This window comes from Microcaecilia unicolor, chromosome 1 (assembly GCF_901765095.1).
Source record: "Microcaecilia unicolor chromosome 1, aMicUni1.1, whole genome shotgun sequence".
Taxonomy (NCBI): Eukaryota; Metazoa; Chordata; class Amphibia; order Gymnophiona; family Siphonopidae; genus Microcaecilia; species Microcaecilia unicolor.
Window position 1 is genome coordinate 46,621,471 of NC_044031.1, and position 23,128 is coordinate 46,644,598.

Sequence of the window (23,128 nt, forward strand, 5' to 3'; positions counted from 1 at the left end):
TCAAGATTCCCTGCAAGAATCGGACCACATCCGGGTGAGCCGCAATCGACGCACCTGCCACCCGGCCTCTGAAACACGCCAGCGCTGCCACCTGTACCCGCACAGAATTGTAGGCTAGTCCTTTTTCTAAACTTTCCTTCAAGAAAGCCAACATCTGGGAAACCGAAGCCCGCATAGGTGACCAAGCACGTGCGTCACACCACGCTTCAAACACACTCCAAACTCAAGCGTAAGCTGTACTCGTAGACTGTTTGCGAGCCCTCAGCAAAGTAGCTATCACTTCCTCCGAATAATCTTTCCTCCTTAACTTTGCCCTCTCAAGAGCCAAGCCGTAAGATCAAAGCGGCAAGGATCTTCCATAGCCACTGGACCCTGATGCAGAAGGTCTGGAAGAAGTGGAAGCCGGAACGGATCCTCGACCAGAAGTCATCTCAAATCCGCATACCACGGACGCCGTAGCCAATCCGGAGCCACTAAAATCACTAGACTCAAGTGAAGGTGAATCCTCTGAAGGACTTGACCAATCAACGGCCAGGGGGGAAACACATAGAGAAGCGTGGAAGGTGGCCACGGTTGAGAGAGGGCATCTAGCCCCTCTGATCCGTGCTCTCAATTTCTGCTGAAGAATTGCACTACTTTGGAGTTGGAACTGGACACCATGAGATCTATCCCTGGAGTGCCCCACTTGATGCAAATCTGCTGAAACGCTTCCCTAGCGAACTCCCATTCCGCAGGATCTAGAGCGTGACTGAGAAAATCTGCGCGTACATTGCCCAGACTGGCGATATAGGCCGCAGACAACAGAAGAAGATGAATTTCTGCCCATGCCAGAATAACGGCGGCCTTGACCGACACGGCCCTGCTCCGTGTGCCGCCCTGACGATTGATATAAGCCACCGCTGTCTTATTGTCCGACAGGACCCGCAACGCTCGGCCTTCCAGAGTCTCGTGAAACGCTAGAAAGGCTAGCCGTACAGCCCTCAGACGACTGATGGACCACGTGGACTCCTCCTCCGTCCAGCGACCCTGCGCACAATGGTGTAGACAATGAGCCCCCCCATCCCAAAAGACTGGCATCCGTTGTCATCAGCACCCAATGCGGGAATGCGAGCCTGAGATGGACGTCAGAAAGCCACCAAGCCATACTGGCCCTGGCCGACGGAGTTCAAGGCAACCGGCACTGATACTCCAGAGACGTCGGAGACCAATGACTGGAGCAAGGCTTGCTGCAATGGCCTCATGTGAGCCCTCACCCACGGAAGCACGTCCAATGTAGCTGCCATGAGCCACAAAACCTGAACGTAATCCCACGCCCGAGGAAGGCCCAACAACCTTCGGATCTGCGATTGCAACTTTAGACGTCTGCCGTCAGGCAAAAAAAATGCACCTCAGGCCCGTGTTGAAAGAAACTCCCAAATAATCGAAAGACTGAGAGGGAGTTAGATGGCTCTTTGGAAATTTGACGACCCAACCCAGGGATTGTAGCACTTCTATCACCTGAGACGTGGCCGCCTGACTCTCCACCTCCGAGTCCGCTGGGATCAGCCAATCGTCCAAATAAGGATGGACTCTGAATCCCTGTTTCCGCAAAAACGCCGCCACCACCACATCACCTTGGAAAAGGTGCGAGGCACCGTGGCCAGCCCAAATGGCAAGGTGCGGAACTGGAAATGTTGCCCCAAAATCACAAACCCCAGAAATCTCTGATGAGGAGGCCAAATTGGAATATGCAGATACGCCTCCTTAAGATCTAATGAGGTCAGAAACTCCCCGGGCTGCACTGCTGCTATCACCGACCGCAGAGTCTCCATGTGGAAGTGCCGCATCGTCAGAGACTCGTTCACCTTCCGTAAATTGAGCACTGGCCGAAAGGACCCCCCCTTTCCGGGGTACCACGAAATAAATGGAATAGTAACCTTCCCGAAGCTCGGACTGAGGCACCGGAACTACCGCTCCTAACTCCAACAGAGAGTGCAATGCTTCTGCCACTGCCTTCCACTTTCCGACCATAGCGCAGCGGGACTCCAAAAAGGCGTCCTTGACGGAAGCCAGCAGATAGTGCCCTCTGCTAGCCTCTTCACCAATACTATGCGCTCCTCTGCCTCTGGGACCGCGCTGGAAGCGTCCCCCGACGAATCCAAAATGGCGCCTGCCACTAGTTGCGGAGCGCGGGAAACCCCCATCGGAGATCGCCGCTGCTCCCAACTCCACCATGCAGCCGGAGCTGCAGAGTCCACCTACGCTGCGGCTTTTCCCGCAGCGAGAACAGCGCTTGGCAGTCTCAGCTGCCATGACCAGCAACACTGACGGCTCATGCGAACGGGGGGGGATCGGCAGAGAAAAAAAAAAAAAAAAAAAGAGCACTCACCCTACCAACGAGGGCAGTAAAGCCCGTCCCCGGAGGAGCTGCAAAACGGCTTCCCAATCCACCAGCACCCGGTCCAACAGAGCTTCAGGTCTGGGAACGTGCTGCTGCTGTCTGAGTGCTGAATCTGATCTCCTTTGGGGTTTTTTGTTTTTTTACTGTGAGCCAAACATCAGACAGACACAGAATCCACAGCACCAGCAAACGACTGGGAGCAGGGGAATCAAGGGTAAGGCAGGGACCTGAAGCACAGGTATGCCTTGAAAGTGGGCACCACCAGCCACACACCCCAGCTCAACTGGCACCCCAGGAGCCCCCTCAAAACAGACAATCCAGGAGCTGACAAGCTCCGTCCACCACCTGCTGGAGATAAGAGTTATACTAAAGGGAGAAGGACCAGTACACAGAGGGTCACTGACTGTTTTTTAGTGTTCTCTATCTCCACCTGCTGGTAGACTGATATAACCCACCAGTTCCTGGATTCATCTGCTGCTGAAGATAAGGAAAGGTCTGTCTTTGGCCACTATGGCTTAGCAAGTAGCAGGTCAGCCGAGAAACATTGGAATAAATCGGCTATGTTCACGGGGGGGGGGGGGGGGGAGGAAAGGAAATTCAATGCCACTCGCCAGATACGGCCCAGCATTGATTTCCAGGTTTGCTGCAGACCATGGAAGTTAGCCGGGCTGCCTCCCGCAGTCTGAATATCAATCCCACAGCGCCCAGATTTGGGCACAATCCCGAGATGCGTGCACAACATAATTGGCTAACGAGCCATTAAGCAATAACTGGCCACTAACAAGCTCTTGAAGTTTACTGGTACCAATAAGGATTTGTGCGTGCATATTGCTGCATGCTATTCTATAAGGCAAAGCCCCCAAATTCCATCACATCCAATTCAAAAGGGGTTGTGGCCATGGATGGCGCATGGGCACGTCCAGGGTGTTCTGAAAAGTAGTGAACGCTGTTATAGAATACTTGGTCTCTGCGCCTAACTGGGGCACCAGCATTAACACCAATTACATTTGGCAAAGTTAGGGCACAGGAATCAGCATGAAGCACAATTCTATAAAAGGTGTGCGCCCCTTACAGAATTGCACTTAGCGCTAATCTTTTCTGGCATCCATTTTTGAGCGCCATGGTGTCAAAACACAGGATGCTGAGTGTGAATACTATAACAGCTTCTGGGCGCCTAAGTCGGCATTTGCTCCCCAACATTTAGGTGCCAACACTAAAGGCAGGTATAAAATGAATGTGTAAATGTTGCACTTCAGACTGCCTCTTATGGTATTCAATAAGTTACATGTGCATGTGTAGGACTCGCCCATGCCCCTCCCACATTATACAGGTTGTGTGCTAAGTTTACCAGCACGTACGTGCGTGAATGTACCATTTGTGGGCTAAGGTTATAGAACGAGGGGGGTCACTGTTTAAGCAAATCACTGCTTGTGAGCTGCAATACACAGCTAATTCAACAGAGGTATCAAGGTGCACCGACTGCTACATTCTAAAAGCACCTCTCTTCTGAATATGGATTTTAAGACAAACTGCAGCTGACATCTGAACTATTAATCCAAAGTAATGCTTAAAAATTAAAATTATTCAGAAAACAGTTGCTGTGTGACTTCTTGAAAGGAAAAGTAGTGAAGCCCAAGCATACATTGCAGGGCCACCAAATACCTCTCACCTTGTCTTCCAGCTTCTCCATTAGGGACTGTGAGAGGTAGCCCACCTTCACCAACAGCACCACCACCATCCTTGCATTGTCCACCTCCGTCCAGCGTAGCTCCAGGTGCTTGAGCAGGTCGCTCACTAGGTCCTTCCGGTCCTGGGTGCAAGCGAACGGAACATAGAAATCCGCAAGGATCACCAGGTGCTTGAAGTTCAGTCTACGCAGGCGCCACCGCACCTCCTGCTCCACGGAAGTCAGATCCTTGCTACTTGCATCCAGCCCCAGGAAGCACAGGCTTCTTAACAGCAAGACCAGGTTTCCATTCCAAACCACAGAAACCTAAAAGAAAACAAGCAACAAAATCAGAAAACTACTGCAGTGTTCCCTACCTTCCTCAAACTAGTAGGGCACCTCTGTTTAGGCTCTTTTCCTCCCCTCTCTCACAGTCTTTGCCCTGCATCTGTACATTTTTCTCTTGCATCACAGCACTCAGAAGATTGAACTCAGCAACTCTCTGGTCTTTCCCTGTACTGTGAAGCAGATTGCATATGAATATGCTACAGCAAGACTGATACATAGCTATTCACACTGATACACCGCTGCGGAACTTCTCAAAATGGCAGCAATACTGAAGAACCACACGTGCATCATGAGCTCTGAAAAGAATCATTCATGTAAAATAAAGGGTGAATTACTTTATTTGAACCTCCAGTTTCGTAATTTTTTTTTTTCTTTTTAAGGTGCAGCAGTTTCATTTTCTATCCTCAGGCTTCTAGCTCCACTGGAACCAGATTCTACGGGGGGCGTGGCACTGTAAATCTTTATTCAAACCAACAACAGAGTATTATGTAGTGACATTAAATATCACTGTTGACAACGTAACCTAAGAAACTGTAGATGTAATGAGGTAATTTGATAAATTAAAGAGTAGCAAATTGCCTGGACTGGATGGTATAAACACCAGAGTAATGATAGAATTGAAAAAATAAACTTGCAGAGCTATTGTTAAAAATAAGTAATTTAGCTTTAAAATCAAGCATGGCAACGGAAGATCGGAGGGTGGCCAATGTACCGCCAATTTTTAAAAAGGGTTCCAGGGAGTTATAGGCCATGGTAAAGAACATAATAACTAAGCATATGAATAGGCATGGGTTAATGAGATAAAGCCAACATGGATTTAGTCAGGTGAAATCTGGCCTCACCAATCTACCACTTTTCTTTAAAGGGGAGAATAAACATGTGGATAAAGCGATCTACCTGCTCCAGAAATGGTTTTCAAGGGTGACAATGAGGAGGAACTGAAAGAAATCTCAGTGAACCTGAAGATTTACCAAGCCAAACCAACAAATTAAAGAGTAGTAAATCACCTGCACCAGATGGCATTCACCCTAGGGTACTGAAAGAACACAAACATGAAAATTACTTATCTGCTGTTAGTGATCTCTAACCTGTTCCTAATCGTCCACAGTACCTGAAGTTTGGAAGGTTGCCAATGTAACGCCAATTTTTTTTAAAAGGGCCCCAAGGGTGATCCAGGAAGTTACAGACCAGTAAGCCTGACTTAACTGTTAGGCAAAATAGTGGAAACTATTATAAAGAATAACATTACGGAACAAATAGACAAATGTGGTTTAATGAGACAAGTGTCAGCATAGATTCATCCACAGAAGTCTTGCCTCACCAATTTGATTAATTTCTTTGAAGGCGTGAATAAATATGTTGATTAAAGTGAGCCTGTTTATGTAGTATATCTAGATTTTTCAGAAAGCTTTTGACAGGAGGCAACGTTCTGTTAAGGATCAGGAATTGGTTATTGGACAGAAAACAGAGGGTAAGGTTAAACGGCCATTTTTTTTTCCAATGGAGGAGAGTGAATAGTGGAGTGCCGCAGGGATCCGTACTGGGATCAGTGCTATTTAACATATTTATAAATGATCTGCAAATCGGAAAACGGAAGATTGGGCATCCAAATGGCATGAAATTTAATGTGGACAAATGCAAAGTGATGCACATTGGGAAGAATAATCCAAATCATGTTACCTGATGCTAGAGTCCACCTTAGGGGTCAGCATTCAAGAAAAAGATCTAGGTGTCATTGCAGACAATACGCTGAAAGCTGCTCAGTGTGCGGCAGCGGCCAAAAAAGCAAACAAGATGCTAGGAATTATTAGGAAAGAGATGAAAAATAAGACCAAGAATACTATAATGCCTCTACCGGCCCACAGTGCAACCTCACCTCAAGTACTGCGTTCAATTCTGGTCAAAAAAATATATAGTGGAATTAGAAACGGTTCAAAGAAGAGGGATCAAAATGATAAAAGGGGATGGAACTCCTCTCATATGAGGAAAGGCTAAAGAGGTCAGGGTTCTTCAGCTTGGAAAAGATGGCTGAGGCGGGATATGATTTAGGTCTACAAAATCCTGAGTGGTGTAGAACGGGTAAAAGTAAATCAATTTTTTACTCTTTCAAAAAGTATGAAAACCAGGGAACACTCAATGAAATTACATGGACATACTTTTAACACACTCAAAGAATAGTAAAGCTCTGAAACTCATTGCCAGAGGATGTATTAACAGCGGTTAGTGTATCTGGTTTTAAAAAAGGCTTGGACAAGTTCCCAGAGGAAAAGTCCATAGTCTGTTATTGAGACAGACATGGGGGAAGCCACTGCTTGCCCTGGGATTGGTGGCATGGAATCTTGCTACTATTTGGGTCTCTGCCAGGTACCTGAGACCTGGATTTGCCACTGTTGAAAGAGGAGGATACTGGGCTAGATGGACCATTAGTCTGACCCAGTATGGCTACTCTTATGTATCAATGGAACAGTACTTGCTTATCTGAATCAAGCAACAGTCCATACTGTTCAGCGGCACCTCATTGTCAGCATAGGCACTGACCTGCAGGCTACCACAAGGATCAATGCTGTCACCTATTCTGTTCACTATCTATCTCAAACCACTAGCAAAGAGGATTTAGGCGATGGGCACTCAGTTCTACATCTACACGGACGGCAAAGTTACTCATATCCAATGAACCCGACTTACTCATAGCTCTGAATAAACTACCTGTTTAACAGCAGTTCAAGAACGGGCTAAAAACAGTAAACTTATTACTACTACTTATTTCTATAGCGCTACTAGATGTATGTAGGTGGGCTTTTAGCTTAGATTTGAAGACGGCCAGAGATGGAGCTTGACGTACCAGCTCAGGAAGTCTATTCCAGGTATATGGTGCAGCAAAATAAAAGGAACGGCGTCTGGAGTTAGCGGTGGAGGAGAAGGGTGCAGATGAGATTTACCCAGTGAACGGAGTTCCCAGGGAGGAGTGTAGGGAGAGATGAGAGTGGAGAGGTACTGAGGAGCTGCAGAGTGAATGCACTTCTAAGTCAATAAGAGGAGTTTGAACTGTATGCGGAAATGGATAGGGAGCCAGTGAAGTGACTTGAGGAGAGGGCTAATATGAGCACAGCGACAATGGCGGAATAGTCGTGCAGCAGAATTTTGAACAGATTGAAGAGGAGAGAGATGGCTAAGTGGGAGACCTATAAGAAGCAAGTTGCAATAGTCTAAGCGAGAGGTGATAAGAGTGTGGATGAGGGTTCTGGTAGTGTGCTCAAAAAGGAAAGGGCGAATTTTGCTGATATTATAGAGAAAGAAACGACAGGTTTTAGTAGTCTGCTGAATATGTGCAGAGAAGGAGAGGGAGGAGTCGAAGATGACCCCAAGGTTACCAGCTGATGAGACAGGGAGGATGAGAGTGTTATCCACAGAAATAGAGAATTGGGGAAGAGGAGAGGTTGCTTTAGGAGGAAAGATAAGAAGCTCAGTCTTGGTCATGTTTAGTTTCAGATGGCGCTGAGACATCCAGGAGGCAATGTCAGACAGGCAGGCTGATACTTTGGCCTGGATTCCTGCTGAGATTTCTGGTGTGGAGAGGCAGATCTGGGAATCATCAGCATAGAGATGATACTGAAAACCATGGGATGAGATCAGAGTACCAAGGGAAGAAGTATAGATGCAGAAAAGAAGAGGTCAGATCCCTGAGGTACACCAACTGACAGTGGGATAGAAGTAGAGGAGGATCCACCAGAGTATACAATAAAAGTACGCTGGGAGAGATAAGAAGAAAACCAGGAAAGAACAGAGCCCTGAAATCCAAGTGAGGACAGCGAATCAAGGAGTAGGCTGTGATCAACAGTGTCAAAAGCAGCAGAGAGATCGAGAAGGATGAGGATAGAATAAAGACCTTTGGATCTGGCCAGGAACAGGTCATTGGAGACTTTAGCAAGCACTGTTCCAGTTGAATGAAGGGGGCGAAAGCCAGACTGAAGTGGATCAAGAATAGCTAGAGATGAAAGAAAGTCAAGGCAACGGCGGTGAACAGCACGTTCAAGTATCTTGGACAGGAAAGGGAGGAGGGAGATGAGGCAATAGTTGGAAGGACAGGTAGGTTCCAATGAAGGTTTTTTTTAAGGAGTGGTGTGATTACGGCTTGTCTGAAGGCATCAGGAACAGTCGCAGTGGAAAGTGAAAGATTGAGGATATGACAGATAAAAGGGATGACAGGAGAGATAGTGTTAAGTAGATGGGTGGGAATAGGATCAGAGGAACAGGTAGTTAGTTTCGAGGAGGAAATAAGATGTGTAGTTTCCTCTTCAGTGATTTCAGAAAAGGAAAAAAAAGGAGGCAGGGGTTGGAGGGTGGAGAGAATGGACTAAGGGAAGGAGAGGTGGAGATGACCTGGTTGAGAATTCAAGTTTAATCTTGTGAACCTTATCATGAAAGTACTCAGCAAGAGTCTGTGGAGAAAGTGAAGGGGGGGTTGGAGGTGAAGGCACTTTGAGGAGAGAGTTCAGTGTGGCAAAGAGACGTCTAGGATTCGAGCCACGAGAATTTGTCAACTGGATGTAATAGTCCTGTTTGGCAAGTAAAAGAGCAGACTGGAAGGAGGTCAGCAAGAATCTGAAATGTATGAAGTCAGCATGGGCACGGGATTTCAGCCAAAGGCGTTCAGAAGAGTGGGCACAGGAACGTAGGTAGCAGATTCTAGAGGTCAGCCAAGGCTAGGGTTTGGTACGTTTTACAGGACGGGGAATGAGAGGAGCGAGGGTATCCAGGGCAGAGGAGAGAATAGTATTATAGGAAGAGAGAGCCTCATTGACAGACTTGGATAACATAGTGGTAGAGAAGATTTGAAACACTGGAGGACAGAGTAGAAGGGTCAATAGCCTGAAGATTCCTAAATGTACTAAGAATGGACGGGACTTGGGAGGAGGGTGTTTAAGTGTGAAAGTTATCAGATGATGGTCAGAGAGGGGAAGAGTTGAGGCACAGAAACTGGAGAGTGAGCAGTTTGAGAAGAGGATAAGATCAAGACAGTGGCCATTCTGGTGAGTGGGGGCAGTGGAGCACAGTTGAAGATTGAAAGAGGATGTTAAAGCAAAGAACTGAGAAGCATAAGAGTCAGAGGGATCATTAGCCTGAGAGCTGAGAAGGAAGGGGAAAAAAGAGATGGTGAGGTGATGAATACAGAGGGTGGACAATGTGTTCCTGCAGTGTACAGTGGTTTCAGATGGAGAAACAGATTAGGAAGGGACAGTACCAAGAAGAAAAAGTGTACTGGAGCCATAAGTAGTAACTGGGAGAAAAATAAATGTAAAGAGAATAGGGCACGCGGCACCTACAGCGAAGACCCTGAGTGGATTGGAGTGGACCTTGCAATACAGCCAGTAAACACTTACGCTGATCCCCAAAACCTAAGCAACCTTCAAGAGCTGCTTCTATCATTTGCAACAACTACGCTGCCTCGCTCCTTACACTGAGAAGGCAAGTCTTGTCACAGTGATTCACGCCATAACATCAAGACTGGATTACTAAGAAGGGTTTGCACCAGCTCCAGAAACGTTGCAGACATGCCCACGTCACACCGATTTTGCAGAAACTTCACTGCCTATCAGTACAATACAGGACTACATTTAAAATTCTATGTCTAATACTCAAGGCCCTTAAAAGAAATGGCCCAGAATCTCCTTCTACACACCTCCAAGGTCACCAAGGAGTATCCCTAACCACACCCTCTAAAAGGGCATCATGTGATGTGATACCCTGCCAGCGAGCCTTTTCTGGAGTAGCCCCCACACTCTGGAATGCACCCCCTGAAAGTCTTGTGTTAAGGAAGCAGGTGTAAGGCTGGCTCTTCACCCAGGCCTTTAATGGTCACAAAGGCACAAGGGCTAACACTAGCTAAATCTTGAGGTACATTGCCTTGAATGAATTCTTCAAATAGGTGGCAGATAATATTTATTTAGATTTATCATTTCTACACTCATTTATTGCTTTTATTCTTATGTTTTTCAGATTCCTTAGAAGTCCCCTGGAAACTACGGACAACCTCCCCCCCCCCCCCCCCCCCTATTATCGAGGTTTGACAGTATTCAGACTGATACATGGATCAAATCTGAACAGAGTTTTTGAACTCTTGTCACCATTTCCATCGGAGCGAATACTACAGCAAGAACTTGTTAGTAGCACTTTTTATCCCCAATGTTCAGCGATAAAAAACATGGGGCCCATGAGCTACAGAGTTTCCTGTTGCAGCCACATTGGCCAGTACTTGCCATGAAGGTGGCAATACTGAATTTGACGAGGCTGCACATCCCAAACAGGCTACAAACCCCCAAATAAAGTGACCTCATCTGATGCTGGATACAGACTTCCAGGTTTTTGGCTACACTGCCACATTCTTAACCGTTTTACAGAACCTGCAGAAAGAGTCTATTTTTGCATTGGCGAGAAAGTAATGGTGCGCTGGGCTGTCATTATATTCTTGGCTCAGCCTTCATAACCTGTTCCTCCACTACTGCATCAAAGCCTACCTGACCAGAAGCGAGCTTCAGCAACTGCTGGAAACGATCATCTTGCAGAATGCTTCCCACGTCCAACTTCTGCTCTGCCGCTAGCCGAGACAGCTGGATAATGATCAGGGCCGCCTGACTTCCATTCAGAATGTGACTTGTGCTCAGCTGAAGCAGCTCTTCTATGGTAGAAGATAATTCAATGAGGGAGTCCACTTCACTGCGTTCTGTCTGTTTGCTATAAGTCTGTTCCTCAACCAGAGGTTGATCTGTGTTCCAGGAGAAGGTGGAAGTGTGTACCTGGGCAAGTACTGCCGAAGGCAGGGATGTTCTAAAGCTTTTCTTGCTAGATATGGCTACATCACAGGCAGGTGCAGTAAAGTGAGCCAATACTGGAACACCAAACATTCGAGAGCAACGTTGTACAAGCCGGGAAGCCATCAGACTTCTGTTTGATTTCTTTAAATACAAAATATACACAAGTATACAACCTGATGTCAGCTCAACATCTCAGAGTTGCTGTAAAAAAAAAATACATAGATACATTAAAAAGGGCAATATATATATATATATATTTTTTTTTTTTTTTTTGTATACTCACTTCTCAATTTAATTGAAACAAAGGAGGGTTACAAATGAATAAAAAACACTAATCATAAAACAATACAATCAACAGAATGAAAACAGGAGTGGACAAAAAATTCCTAGCAGCATACAGACATATTAATGACTTTTCAGATATATATTTTAAAAGCTACACTGATTCTGAAACAAGTACTTGAAATTTCAAAGACAAACGGCATCGGCCCTTTCCCTTTCAAAATCCAAGTACCTACATTAAACACTCTCCAAGTACTTTGCTGAAGGAACACGTGAGTGGGCATCTAAACGCCAGATGAAATTTAGGGGTCCTTTTACTAAGCCGCGGTAAAACGTAGCTTGCTGTAATGTAGGCGCGGGTTTTGTCCGTGCGCAGAAATATTTTTCAGCGCACGTACCAAAAATGCCTTTTTAAAATTTTTGCCAAAATTGCCCCGTGTCCATTTTGTGTGTCTGATTTTACCACCAGCCATAGACCTAGCAGTAAGGAATCTGTGCGGTAAGGACCTACGCGCCTCAGATGCCACTTGGCAAGCGTCCGAAAATAAAAAAAAATATTTTCCAGACGCATGTAGCAGACGCGCACCAAAAATGAAATTACCTCAAGAGGCACGCAGTAGTCGGGTAGTAAGTTCATTTTGGCACGCGTAGAGCCTAACTCGGCTTAGTAAAAGGGGCCCTTAATGTGGTAATTGCAAAGTGAATTTCATAGGGGAAAACAAATTCCTAGCTACAGGCTAACAATATTGTGTTCCAAATTAACTACTCATCGAAAAGATCTTGCAGAGTACTTGAAGAAAACATATTGCAATCATCAGCTTACTGAGCAACACCGGACTAAACAAGCAAATGGAATGTAAGGACACTATTAGGAAATGAATAAAAACAGGGAACATGGGTAGTAGTTGCTATACCATGTGACCCTGCCGTGTATTTATTGCATAAAAATATTTTGGGCCTCAAAGAAGAGGGCAAGATCTTAACTAAGCATTGTTTGTGTGCAGGCAGATTGATAATTGCACAAGCTTGGAAACAGCGAAACTGTCCCTCCATAATTAGGTGGAAAACTTTGCTTGGAAATATTGCAGAAAAAGAGAGACTATTAGCAAAGGAACGCAAACAAATGGCAAAATGGGAAAGAATATGGGCCCCTTTGGGCTTGGGACCATAGATGGGGTTGTTGTTAATAATCTGATTGTTGAATATGAGTGACATTGTTTTTTCTTTATCTTTATATGCTGGGTAATGTACCGGGTTATTAGGGTGGGTTTCGTGGTTTGTTTTTTTTTCTTTTTTCTCTTATTATTTTCTCCGTAGTCTGTTTGGGGAAAATGGGAATAAAAAAAGTCTAGACATAAGCTGTTTTTAGCTGTAAACCCTGTTAGTTGAATACTATTTGATGTGAAAGGTATTGTTGTTGTTTTCAATTGTTGTACAGGGTCTTTTTCATTTTTTCAATAAAGACTTCTTGTTAAATTAAAAAAAAAAAACAGGGAACATGCCCATTAAATAAAGCGTCAGGACCAGACGGTCTCTCGGCTGAATCTTACAAAGTCTTTTCTTCAGACCTTTGTCCCCTTTTGCATTCCTTTTATAATATGACTACTGATCAAAAAGTCCCTAGCTCTAAACCAGGAAAAAGACTCTGCTTATGTAGCAAATTATACACCTGTATCACTTATAAATCTTGACAGTAAAATATATGCCAAACTGCTAGCTTTAAATAGATCCACCTCCGATAACTCGACTTTTTTGTAATATACTTTCCTAGTGGTTAGGGTGGTGGACTTTGGTCCTGGGGAACTGAGTTCGATTCCCACTTCAGGCACAGGAAGCTCCTTGTGACTCTGTGCAAGTCACTTAACCCTCCATTGCCCCATGTAAGCCGCATTGAGCCTGCCATGAGTGGGAAAAGTGCGGGGTACAAATGTAACAAAAATAAAATAGATACTATTGGAGATTCTACATGGAATGTTGCTACTATTGGAGATTCTACATGGAATGTTGCTATTCCACTAGCAACATTCCATGTAGAAGGCTGCGCAGGCTTCTGTTTCTGTGAGTCTGACGTCCTGCACGTGCAGGACGTCAGACTCACAGAAGCAGAAGCCTGCGCGGCCACATTGGTGATCTGCAAGGGCCGACTTCTACATGGAATGTTGGAATAGCAACATTCCATGTAGAATCTCAAATAGTAGCAACAGTGGAGGAGTGGCCTAGTGGTTAGAGTGGTGGACTTTGGTCCTGGGGAACTGAGTTTGATTCCCACTTCAGGTACAGGCAGCTCCTTGTGACTCTGTGCAAGTCACTTAACCCTCCATTGCCCCATGTAAGCCGCATTGAGCCTGCCATGAGTGGGAAAAGTGCGGGGTACAAATGTAACAAAAATAAAATAGATGGAGGTCACTAGGCCACCAGGGCTTCACTAAGCTATGAATTTGATGGGGGCGTGTCAAGATGGCGGTTGAGCTGGTGGAAGCTCTGCAGTGTCTCTGAATCTTTCCCTGGTGGCTAAGTTTTTGGTACTCCTATGAGTAAAGAAGGTAAAATTATGTATAATCATACCTGATAATTTTCTTTCCATTAATCATAGCTGATCAATCCATAGACTGGTGGGTTGTGTCCATCTACCAGCAGGTGGAGATAGAGAGCAAACTTTTGCCTCCCTATATGTGGTCATGTGCTGCCGGAAACTCCTCAGTATGTCGATATCAAAGCTCCATCCGCAGGACTCAGCACTTAGAGAATTACACCCACGAAGGGACACTCTGCCCAGCTCACCACCGCCGAAACGGGGGAGGGGAATTAACCCAGCTCATCCCCACACAAGTGGGGGAGGGGAATCCGTCCAGCTCATCCCCGCGGAGCGGGGGAGGGACACCACACCCGCCGATGCGGGGGGATCTGGCTTATCCTGCAACCGCAACCGCGGGAGGAGCTGACTGACCCTAACACCGCCGAAGCGGGAGGGGTACAAAGCTGCCCTACAGCCGCACGAAGCGGGAGGGAGTGCCGGCAGAATTTATGTCTCAATCCAGCCCCGGAAACGGAGGGGAGAGGAATGCAGCAGCTCACTGTAACACAAAGTCGTCTCAACTCTTGAAGAATCCAAGTGAAAGAAGAACTTGAACACGAAGTCCTCCTGAAGTAACTGAAGGCTAAACTTGAACCTAAAATTCAACCAGAATATAAACAGTACAGATATCTGGGAGGGGCTATGGATTGATCAGCTATGATTAATGGAAAGAAAATTATCAGGTATGATTATACATAATTTTACCTTCCATATCATCAAGCTGATCAATCCATAGACTGGTGGGATGTACCGAAGCAGTACTCACCCAGGGCGGGACATAGAAATCCCTGACCTCAACACTGAAGCTCCAAACCGGGCCTCCGCCCGTGCAGCCACAGTCAAACGGTAATGCTTGGAGAAAGTATGAGCCGAAGCCCACGTTGCCGCCTTGCATATCTCTTCCAAGGAGACGGATCCGGCCTCTGCCATCGAGGCCGCCTGAGCTCTCGTGGAGTGAGCCTTCAGCTGGATAGGCGGCACCTTCCCCGCGGCCACATAAGCCGCTGCAATGGCTTCCTGGACCCATCTTGCCACTGTAGGCTTAGCAGCCTGCAGACCCTTACGAGGACCTGCAAACAGGACAAACAGATGATCCGATTTCCGGAAATCATTGGTCACTTCCAAGTATCTGATGATGACTCGTCTCACATCCAGATATTCAAGAGCGGAGTACTCCTCTGGGTAGTCCTCCCTACGAAAGGAAGGGAGACAGAGCTGCTGATTCACATGGAAGCGAGAAACAATCTTGGGCAGGAAGGAAGGCACTGTGCGAATAGTCACTCCTGCCCTCAGTGCACTGCAGAAAAGGCTCTCGACATGAGAGCGCCTGGAGCTCGGAAACTCTTCTGTCTGAAGTGATAGCCACCAAAAAGACTGCTTTCAACGTCAGGTCTTTCAGAGATGCCCTCGACAAGGGTTCCAAAGGCGGCTTCTGCAATGCTCTTAGCACCAGGTTGAGATTCCACGCAGGCACCACTGAGTGCAGAGGAGGGCGCAGGTGATTAACTCCCTTGAGAAAGCGCACCACATCTGGCTGCGAAGCCAGGGAAGCACCCTTCAGGCGGCCCCTGAAGCAAGCCAGAGCTGCTACCTGGACTTTAAGGGAACTGAGCGACAGGCCTTTCTCCAGACCTTCTTGCAGGAACGCCAACACTGAAGAAATTGGAGCAGTGAAGGGAGGAAAGTGAGCCTGCTTCACACCATGCTGCAAAGATACGCCAAACCCTGGCGTAAGCAGTAGAAGTAGAGCGCTTCCTCGCTCTCAGCATAGTGGCGATGACCTTGTCTGAGAAGCCCTTCTTCCTCAGACGCTGCCGCTCAATAGCCAGGCCGTAAGACCAAAGGGAGAGGGATCCTCCATCACCACGGGACCCTGATGTAACAGGCCCTGCTCCACTGACAGCCGCAGAGGATCGTCGACTGAGAGCCTGAACAAGTCCGCATACCAGGGACGTCTGGGCCAATCCGGACCCACCAGGATTACCCTGCCGGGATGCTTTGCCACCCGGTCTAGCACCCTGCCCAACACGGGCCAGGGCGGGAACACATAGAGGAGCTCTTGTGTCGGCCACTGTTGGAGAAGAGCATCTACTCCCAGGGATCGAGGGTCCCGTCCTCTGCTGAAAAAGCGCGGCACTTGGCCATTGGCCGATGACGCCATCAGATCTAGGCTCGGCTGGCCCCAGCGCTTCGTGATGTCCAAGAACGCCTGAGCAGATAGTTGCCACTCTCCGGGCTCCAAGGTATGGCGACTGAGAAAGTCCGCCTTGACATTCATGACTCCGGCAATGTGGGCCGCTGAAAGCTGCTCCAGGTTCGCTTCCGCCCACTGGCAAAGACTCATAGCCTCCTTGGCTAGAGGGGCGCTCTGGTACCTCCCTGGCGGTTGATATAGGCCACAGCCGTGGCATTGTCCGACAGGACCCGTACAGGCTTCAACACGAGTACCGGGATGAACTCCAATAACACCAAGCGAATGGCTCTGAGTTCCAGGAGGTTGATAGACCACTTGCCTCTGCAGGAGACTAGAGCCCCTGCGCTGTCCTTCCCAAGCAGTGGGCTCCCCAGCCCATCAAAGAGGCGTCTGTCGTGACGACAATCCACTCCGGGGTCACCAGAGGCAATCCTGCAGACAACTTGTCTGTCTGCGTCCACCAGCTCAGCGCCTTGCGCACTGCTGGGTCCACGGGAAGGCGCACAGCATAATCCTCCGACATCGGAGTCCAGCGCAGCCGCAGAGAAAGCTGTAGTGGTCTCATATGAGCCCTGGCCCAGGGCACTACTTCCATCGTGGCCGTCATAGAGCCCAACAGCTGCACGTAGTCCCAAGCCCGAATAGGAGAGGCTACTAGGAACTAGTCCACCTGAGCCTGAAGCTTGACAATCCGATTGTCTGGCAGGAACACTCTGCCCACTTGGGTGTCGAATCGAACTCCCAGATACACCAGGGACTGAGTCGGGCGCAGCTGGCTCTTCTTCCAGTTGATGATCCATCCCAGGGAGCTCAAAAGAGCAACTACCCGGTCCATAGCTTTGCCGCACTCTGCATAAGAGGGGGCTCGGATCAACCAGTCGTCCAGATAAGGATGGACTTGTACTCCTTCCTTTAGCAGGAAGGCCGCTATGACCCCCATTACTTTGGAAAAGGTCCGCGGAGCAGTAGCCAACCCGAAAGGGAGGGCTCTGACCTGGAAGTGTCGTCTCAGGACTGTAAAACGCAGAAGCGTTGGAGAGGAGGCCAGATGGGAATATGCAGGTACGCTTCCTTGATGTCCAAGGAAGCCAAGAACTCTCCTGCCTTCACTGCCGCTATAACAGAGCGGAGAGTCTCCATGCGAAAGTGCCTCACTTTCCAGGCCCGATTGACCCCTTTGAGGTCGAGGATAGGCCGGACAGAACCTCCTTTCTTTGGAACCACAAAGTAAATGGAGTAACGTCCCTTGCCAATCTGATTTTTTGGCACCGGAACGACCGCACCCAGGCGGATCAGGTTGTCCAAGGTCTGCTGCACTACCACAGCTTGACCGGAGACTTGCAGGGAGAGAGTACAAACCCGTCTCTTAAGGGTTGGCAGAACTCTAGCTTGTAGCCGTCTCTGATGACTTCCAGCACCCACGCGTCTGAAGTTATAGTGGTCCACTCGCCCAGAAACGAGGACAGCCGTCCTCCAATCTGCACTGGGGCGTGGACCAAGGCCCCGTCATTGGGTACGAGACCCTGGGGGAGGACCGGAGGGAGCACCTCCGGGACGGCGGTCTCTGCGAAAGAAATGCTGCTTGGGGGAGAAATTCCTCTTGAAGGAAGAGGGGGCAGAGGAACCCGACTTGCCCGGGCGGTATGGAGGTATCGGGACGAGTACTAACCCGAGCCCTGACCTCTGGTAATTTCTTGCCCTTAGACGTGCCGAGATCGGTCACGATTTTGTCCAGCTCGACCCCAAAGAGCAGCTTGCCTTTAAAAGGCAATCTAGCCAGGCGGGATTTAGAGGCGTGGTCAGCAGACCAATGTTTCAGCCAAAGCCACCGCCACGCAGAGACTGTCTGAGCCATGCCTTTAGCTGAGGCTCTCCAGACATCATACAGCAAGTCTGCCAAATAGGCTAAGCCCGATTCCAGGGCCGGCCAATCAGCCCTCAAGGAATGATCCGAGGGGGAAGCCCGCTGCACCATAGTCCGGCACGCCCTGGCCACATAGGAGCCGCTAACTGAGGCCTGCAAACTTAAAGCAGCTGCCTCAAAGGACGACCTTAAGGCCGCCTCCAATCTTCTGTCTTGGGCGTCCTTTAGGGCCGTGCCACCTTCCACCGGCAACGCCGTTTTCTTAGTCACCGCAGTGATTAAAGAATCCACGGTAGGCCACAGATAGGCCTCACGTTCACTCACAGCCAAAGGATAGAGGCGGGACATAGCCCTAGCCACTTTAAGGCTCGTTTCCGGGACATCCCATTGAGCCGCAATTAAGGTGTGCATGGCATCATGCACGTGGAAGGTTCTAGGCGGGCGCTTCGTCCCCAGCATAATGGCAGAGCCAACAGGGGCTGAGGGAGAGACGTCCTCCGGAGAGGAAATCTTCAAAGTGTCCATGGCCTGTAACAACAGGTTGGGCAAATCCTCTGGGCTAAAAAGCCGCGCTGCAGAGGGGTCATCCGCTCCATCCGAGCGGGGATCTATCTCCTCCAAGGAATCCGCAAAGGATCGTTGGGAGACCTCAGACACGCTGCCCTCATCTACATCGGAGGAGACAAAAGTCCTCCAAGGCCTGGAAATCAACCCGAGGGCGTTTACCTCTGGGAACCTCAACCTCTTTATCAGAAGAGGGAGCAGGGGCAGCGTTTTGCATGAGGAAAGCCTGATGCAGCAGCAAAACAAACTCGGGGGAGAAACCCCCCAGACTGTGCACTTCCGCTGCCTGGGCAACAGCCCTAGACGCACTCTCAACCGGCGCTCGCAATAGCGGGGGAGAGACATGCTGCGCATCCAAAATGGCGTCCGGCGCGAAACTCCGTGAAGGAGCCGCGCGGGAAGAACGGCGCTTAACTTTAGCCGCTTTTCTGCCGTCGCCCAAATTAAGGGCGTTCATGGCATTAATGTCTCCAACCTCAAGGGCGGCCCCGAAGAAGCCGTCCGAGCCGCGTGGCCGGCCAAGATGGCGGAGGCGAGGAGCGGGGGATGGGCGTTTATGGCGGGAAAAAAACGCCACGCCGGAGGAACGACCGGGACATTCATCGGTCACTAAACTATCACCCATCAAGGGCGAATCAGGTTGTAAAACCCCCGCATCCCCTCTAGAAGCGCTCCAGCGATCCGGGGAGCGACCCTTTGCGCCCTCGCCCTCCGACGCCATTGCCACGAGGAGAAGAATCGGGGAACCCCCTGCCCGCTATAAAAAGGTAAAATTACCTGCTTGCCGCTCCGAGCTGTAACGAACTGGTGTCCCAGTGAGTAGCTGCAATGAACGTTTAAAGAAACGTCGAATTAAACGCCTTTAAAGACGTTTAAAAATATTTTTTTTTTTTTTTTAAACGGAGCCAGCGGGAGGGGGGAGAAAAGGAGGGACCTGGCACCACCAGGTTTGCACTTGCTCAAAAGAGCCCTCAACCCCAGGCCTCAACAAAACCTAAGGATTAGGCTTGGAGGCCTAGCCAGAGCTGCTGCTGTGTGTGACCACCACCTGCTGAGATAGAGAACATACTGAGGAGTTTCCGGCAGCACATGACCACATATAGGGAGGCAAAAGTTTGCTCTCTATCTCCACCTGCTGGTAGATGGACACAACCCACCAGTCTATGGATTGATCAGCTTGATGATATGGAAGACCCCATTAGCTAAGTCCCTATCCAAACAAGGCCTTAATCCTTTTCTCTATGTGGACTGGACAATGTCACAGTATATACATCCCTTTCAAAAACAACCCATCAGAAATCACCACCGAAATCACAAACAGCATGAGTATAATGGAATCCTGGGCATCGGCATTCAAATTAAACAGACAAAAACCACAGTCTCATTATCTCATCCCAACATAGCACAGAACACCCCACAACCATCAATATCTCGGGCTCTACACTCCCAATCTCAGACAACCTGAAAATCCTTGGCATTACCATAGACCAATGATGGCGAACCTTTCAGAGGCCGAGTGCCCAAACCGCAACCCAAAATCTAATTATTTATTGCAAAGTGCCAACAGGGCAATTTAACCTGAATAACAGAACTTTAAAAGCATTTGGCATGCTTCTGAATAATTATTAATATGATTTTTGCTGTTGCATGCATGCTTATAAGTCCCTTCCCCTCCATCCATGTGCATCTCCTTCCTGTCTTCCCTTCCCTCTCCTCCATCTGTCCAACAATTGCCCTCCCCCTCCATCCATCCATGTCCAGCAACCCTCCTCTCTCCCCTGCCCTCCATCCACCCATGTCCAGCAACCCTCCTGTCTCCCCTGCCCTCCATCCACCTATGTCCAGCAACTCTCCTCCCTACCCATCTTCAAACCCCACCTCTTCAATGTTGCTTTCGGCACCTAACCTTTATACCTTTCAGGAAATCTAGACTGCCCCAATCTAACGACCCCTACTTGACTGTTTGTACATTTGTCCTTTAGACTGTAAGCTCTTTGAGCAGGGACTGTCCTTCTATGTTAAATTGTACAGCGCTGCGTAACCCTAGTAGCGCTTTAGAAATGTCAAATAGTAGTCCTGCCCCTCTGCATCCATCCCCAGCAATTCTCTTCTCTCCCCTGCCCCCCTCCATCCAACCATACCCAGTGAGTCTCTTCTCTCCCCTGCCCCCCTCCATCCATCCATACCCAGTGATTCTCTTCTCTCCCCTGCCCCCCTCCATCCATCCATACCCAGCGATTCTCTTCTCTCCCCTGCCCCCCTCCATCCATCCCCAGCGATTCTCTTCTCTCCCCTGCCCTCCCCTCCAATCCATGCCATGCATGTAAATCATTTTTATTACCTCCGTCGAAGCGGCCGCGTCTTTGAAAGCCCTGCCCGTCTCTAGCCTTCCCTTCATGAGTTCGCTCCCTCAGAGTCAGTCCTGCCCTCACGGAAATGATGTCAGAAGGCGGGACTGACTGAGGGAACGAACTCACGAAGGGAAGGCTAGACAGGCAGGCCTTTCAAAGACGCGGCCGCTTCGACAAAGGTAATCAGCGCCAGCGGGGAGGACATGCGAGGGGATGTTGGGTGGGCGGGCCTGACGGGAAAGTGGCCCATGGCTATGCCCCTGGCGACGACACGCGTGCCACAAGTTCGCCATCACTGCCATAGACTGTAACATCACTCAAGAACCAAGCCAAAGCCACTACAAAGAAAATGTTCTATACAATGTGGAAACTCAAAGACATAAAACAATTCTTCACGAGGGACATATTCCGTAACATGCTCCAAACAATGGTACTAGCCCACGTCGATTACTGCAATGGAATCTATGCAGGATGCAAAGATCAAATCTTAAGGAAACTTCAAACCGCTCAGAATACGGCAGCTAGGCTACTCTCCGGAAAAACACAATTCGAAAGCACAAAAATCCTCCTCGAAAAACTACACTGGCTTCCAATCAAAGAACATGTAGCCTTCCAGATTTGTACTCTGGCTCATAGAATAATCCATGGCCTAGCTCCAGGATACATGACCAAACTGACTGACTTACCAATTAGAAACACATTTAAATCAGCAAGAACGTACCTAAACCTTCACTTTCTCAGATGTATGGGTCTGAAATACAAATCAACATATACATATGAACAAAACTATGGAACGTGTTGCCAAAAGACCTGAAAACCACAAATAATTACCTAATCTAAAAAAAAACCAAACTGAAAACTCACCTTTTCAGAAAGTCATACCCAACAGAACTAACAAACGCCCAACCACCGAAACACAAACATAACAAATGAGAACATGGACAATAACACAAACCTTCCACTGCCCAATTCCACCCCATTCAACCTGTATGGGGTGAATCACACAATCTTTAATCAATTAAACTATACACTCTGTATTTATTTACTCCAGAGTCTGTAACCACCTCTCCAGAACTTGAGCCAACAAACACATGGGAAAATGTGGGATACAAATGTAACAAACAAATAAAATAACTAAAAAGTTCATTTCCCCAATTTGTAAACATAAGCGTAAAGCAATCCCTAGTGTATAAGATTGTTTCCTCTCATCTGTTCATTTGTTATCTTATTTTATGTTTCATGTTTGAAGCGTTCTGTTCCTCGTTGTATGCATACATAACATGTTCTGCTCGATTTGTACTATTGTATTGTTAAATTACTACAAAACTACTACAAATCTTTTCTAGAGCGCTCCCAGTCGTGCGCAGCGCTTCACGATTGAACATGACGAAGAGACAGTCCCTGTATATGTATTTATATATTTAGATCATTTTCTAAATATATAAATAAAAATAAAATAAATAAAAAGAACCGGCCACTAAAAGGCTGCCAACTCGGTTCCTCCCCAACAGGCATCAATAGAAATCAAACAAAATAAAACATGGAAAAGAAAATAAGATGATACCTTTTTTATTGGACATAACTTAATACATTTCTTGATTAGCTTTCGAAGAAATGTATTAAGTTGTGTCCAATAAAAAAGGTATCATCTTATTTTCTTTTCCATGTTTTATTTTGTTTGATTTCTATTGATAACCTTAAGAGTGGACTAACACGGCTACCACACTCCTCCCCAACAGGCAGAAATGCCTGGGCCTCGAGCCTGACAAATGTCCTCTATGTAGCGTGGTAGCTCAGGACAGACTGCGCTGAGCTCTCCTAGAAAAAAGCTACAGCTCCATGCTTTCTCCGTGGACCTCTCCCACCCCCCACCATTTCCTCCATATCTACCTGGCGCTCCAGCCCATCCATGAACCACCCTCGCCAGATTACAACCTCTCCACTTCCCGACGCACCTTACAATGAAGCCGCCATATTGTTCCCCCATAGTGGTGCACGGGGCTCACGCATCCGGCACTCCATCTTCCTGCCGTCCACTGACCTCCAGGCAGCGAGCGGCGGGCGCCAGGTGGGCGGTGAAAAAAAGGAAGTG

General features: G+C 48.0%; 1 protein-coding gene and 1 non-coding gene across 2 annotated transcripts in view; both read right to left on the bottom strand.

Moving 5' to 3' along the window:
* Positions 1-23,128, bottom strand: part of TBRG4 (transforming growth factor beta regulator 4) — a 75,460-nt gene extending 52,332 nt beyond the window's left edge. Inside the window, exons 1-3 of the mRNA XM_030196850.1 lie at positions 22,992-23,128; positions 10,910-11,407; positions 4,050-4,373 (exon numbers count right to left, since the gene is read on the bottom strand). Of these exons, the coding sequence (XP_030052710.1) occupies positions 4,050-4,373; positions 10,910-11,329 (744 nt within the window). The 5' untranslated portion in view covers positions 11,330-11,407; positions 22,992-23,128. The remainder of the gene's footprint in view (positions 1-4,049; positions 4,374-10,909; positions 11,408-22,991) is intronic.
* On the bottom strand, positions 10,551-10,687 carry LOC115460858. Its single transcript, XR_003940630.1, has one exon. It is a non-coding gene; the product is annotated as a small nucleolar RNA SNORA5 (small nucleolar RNA).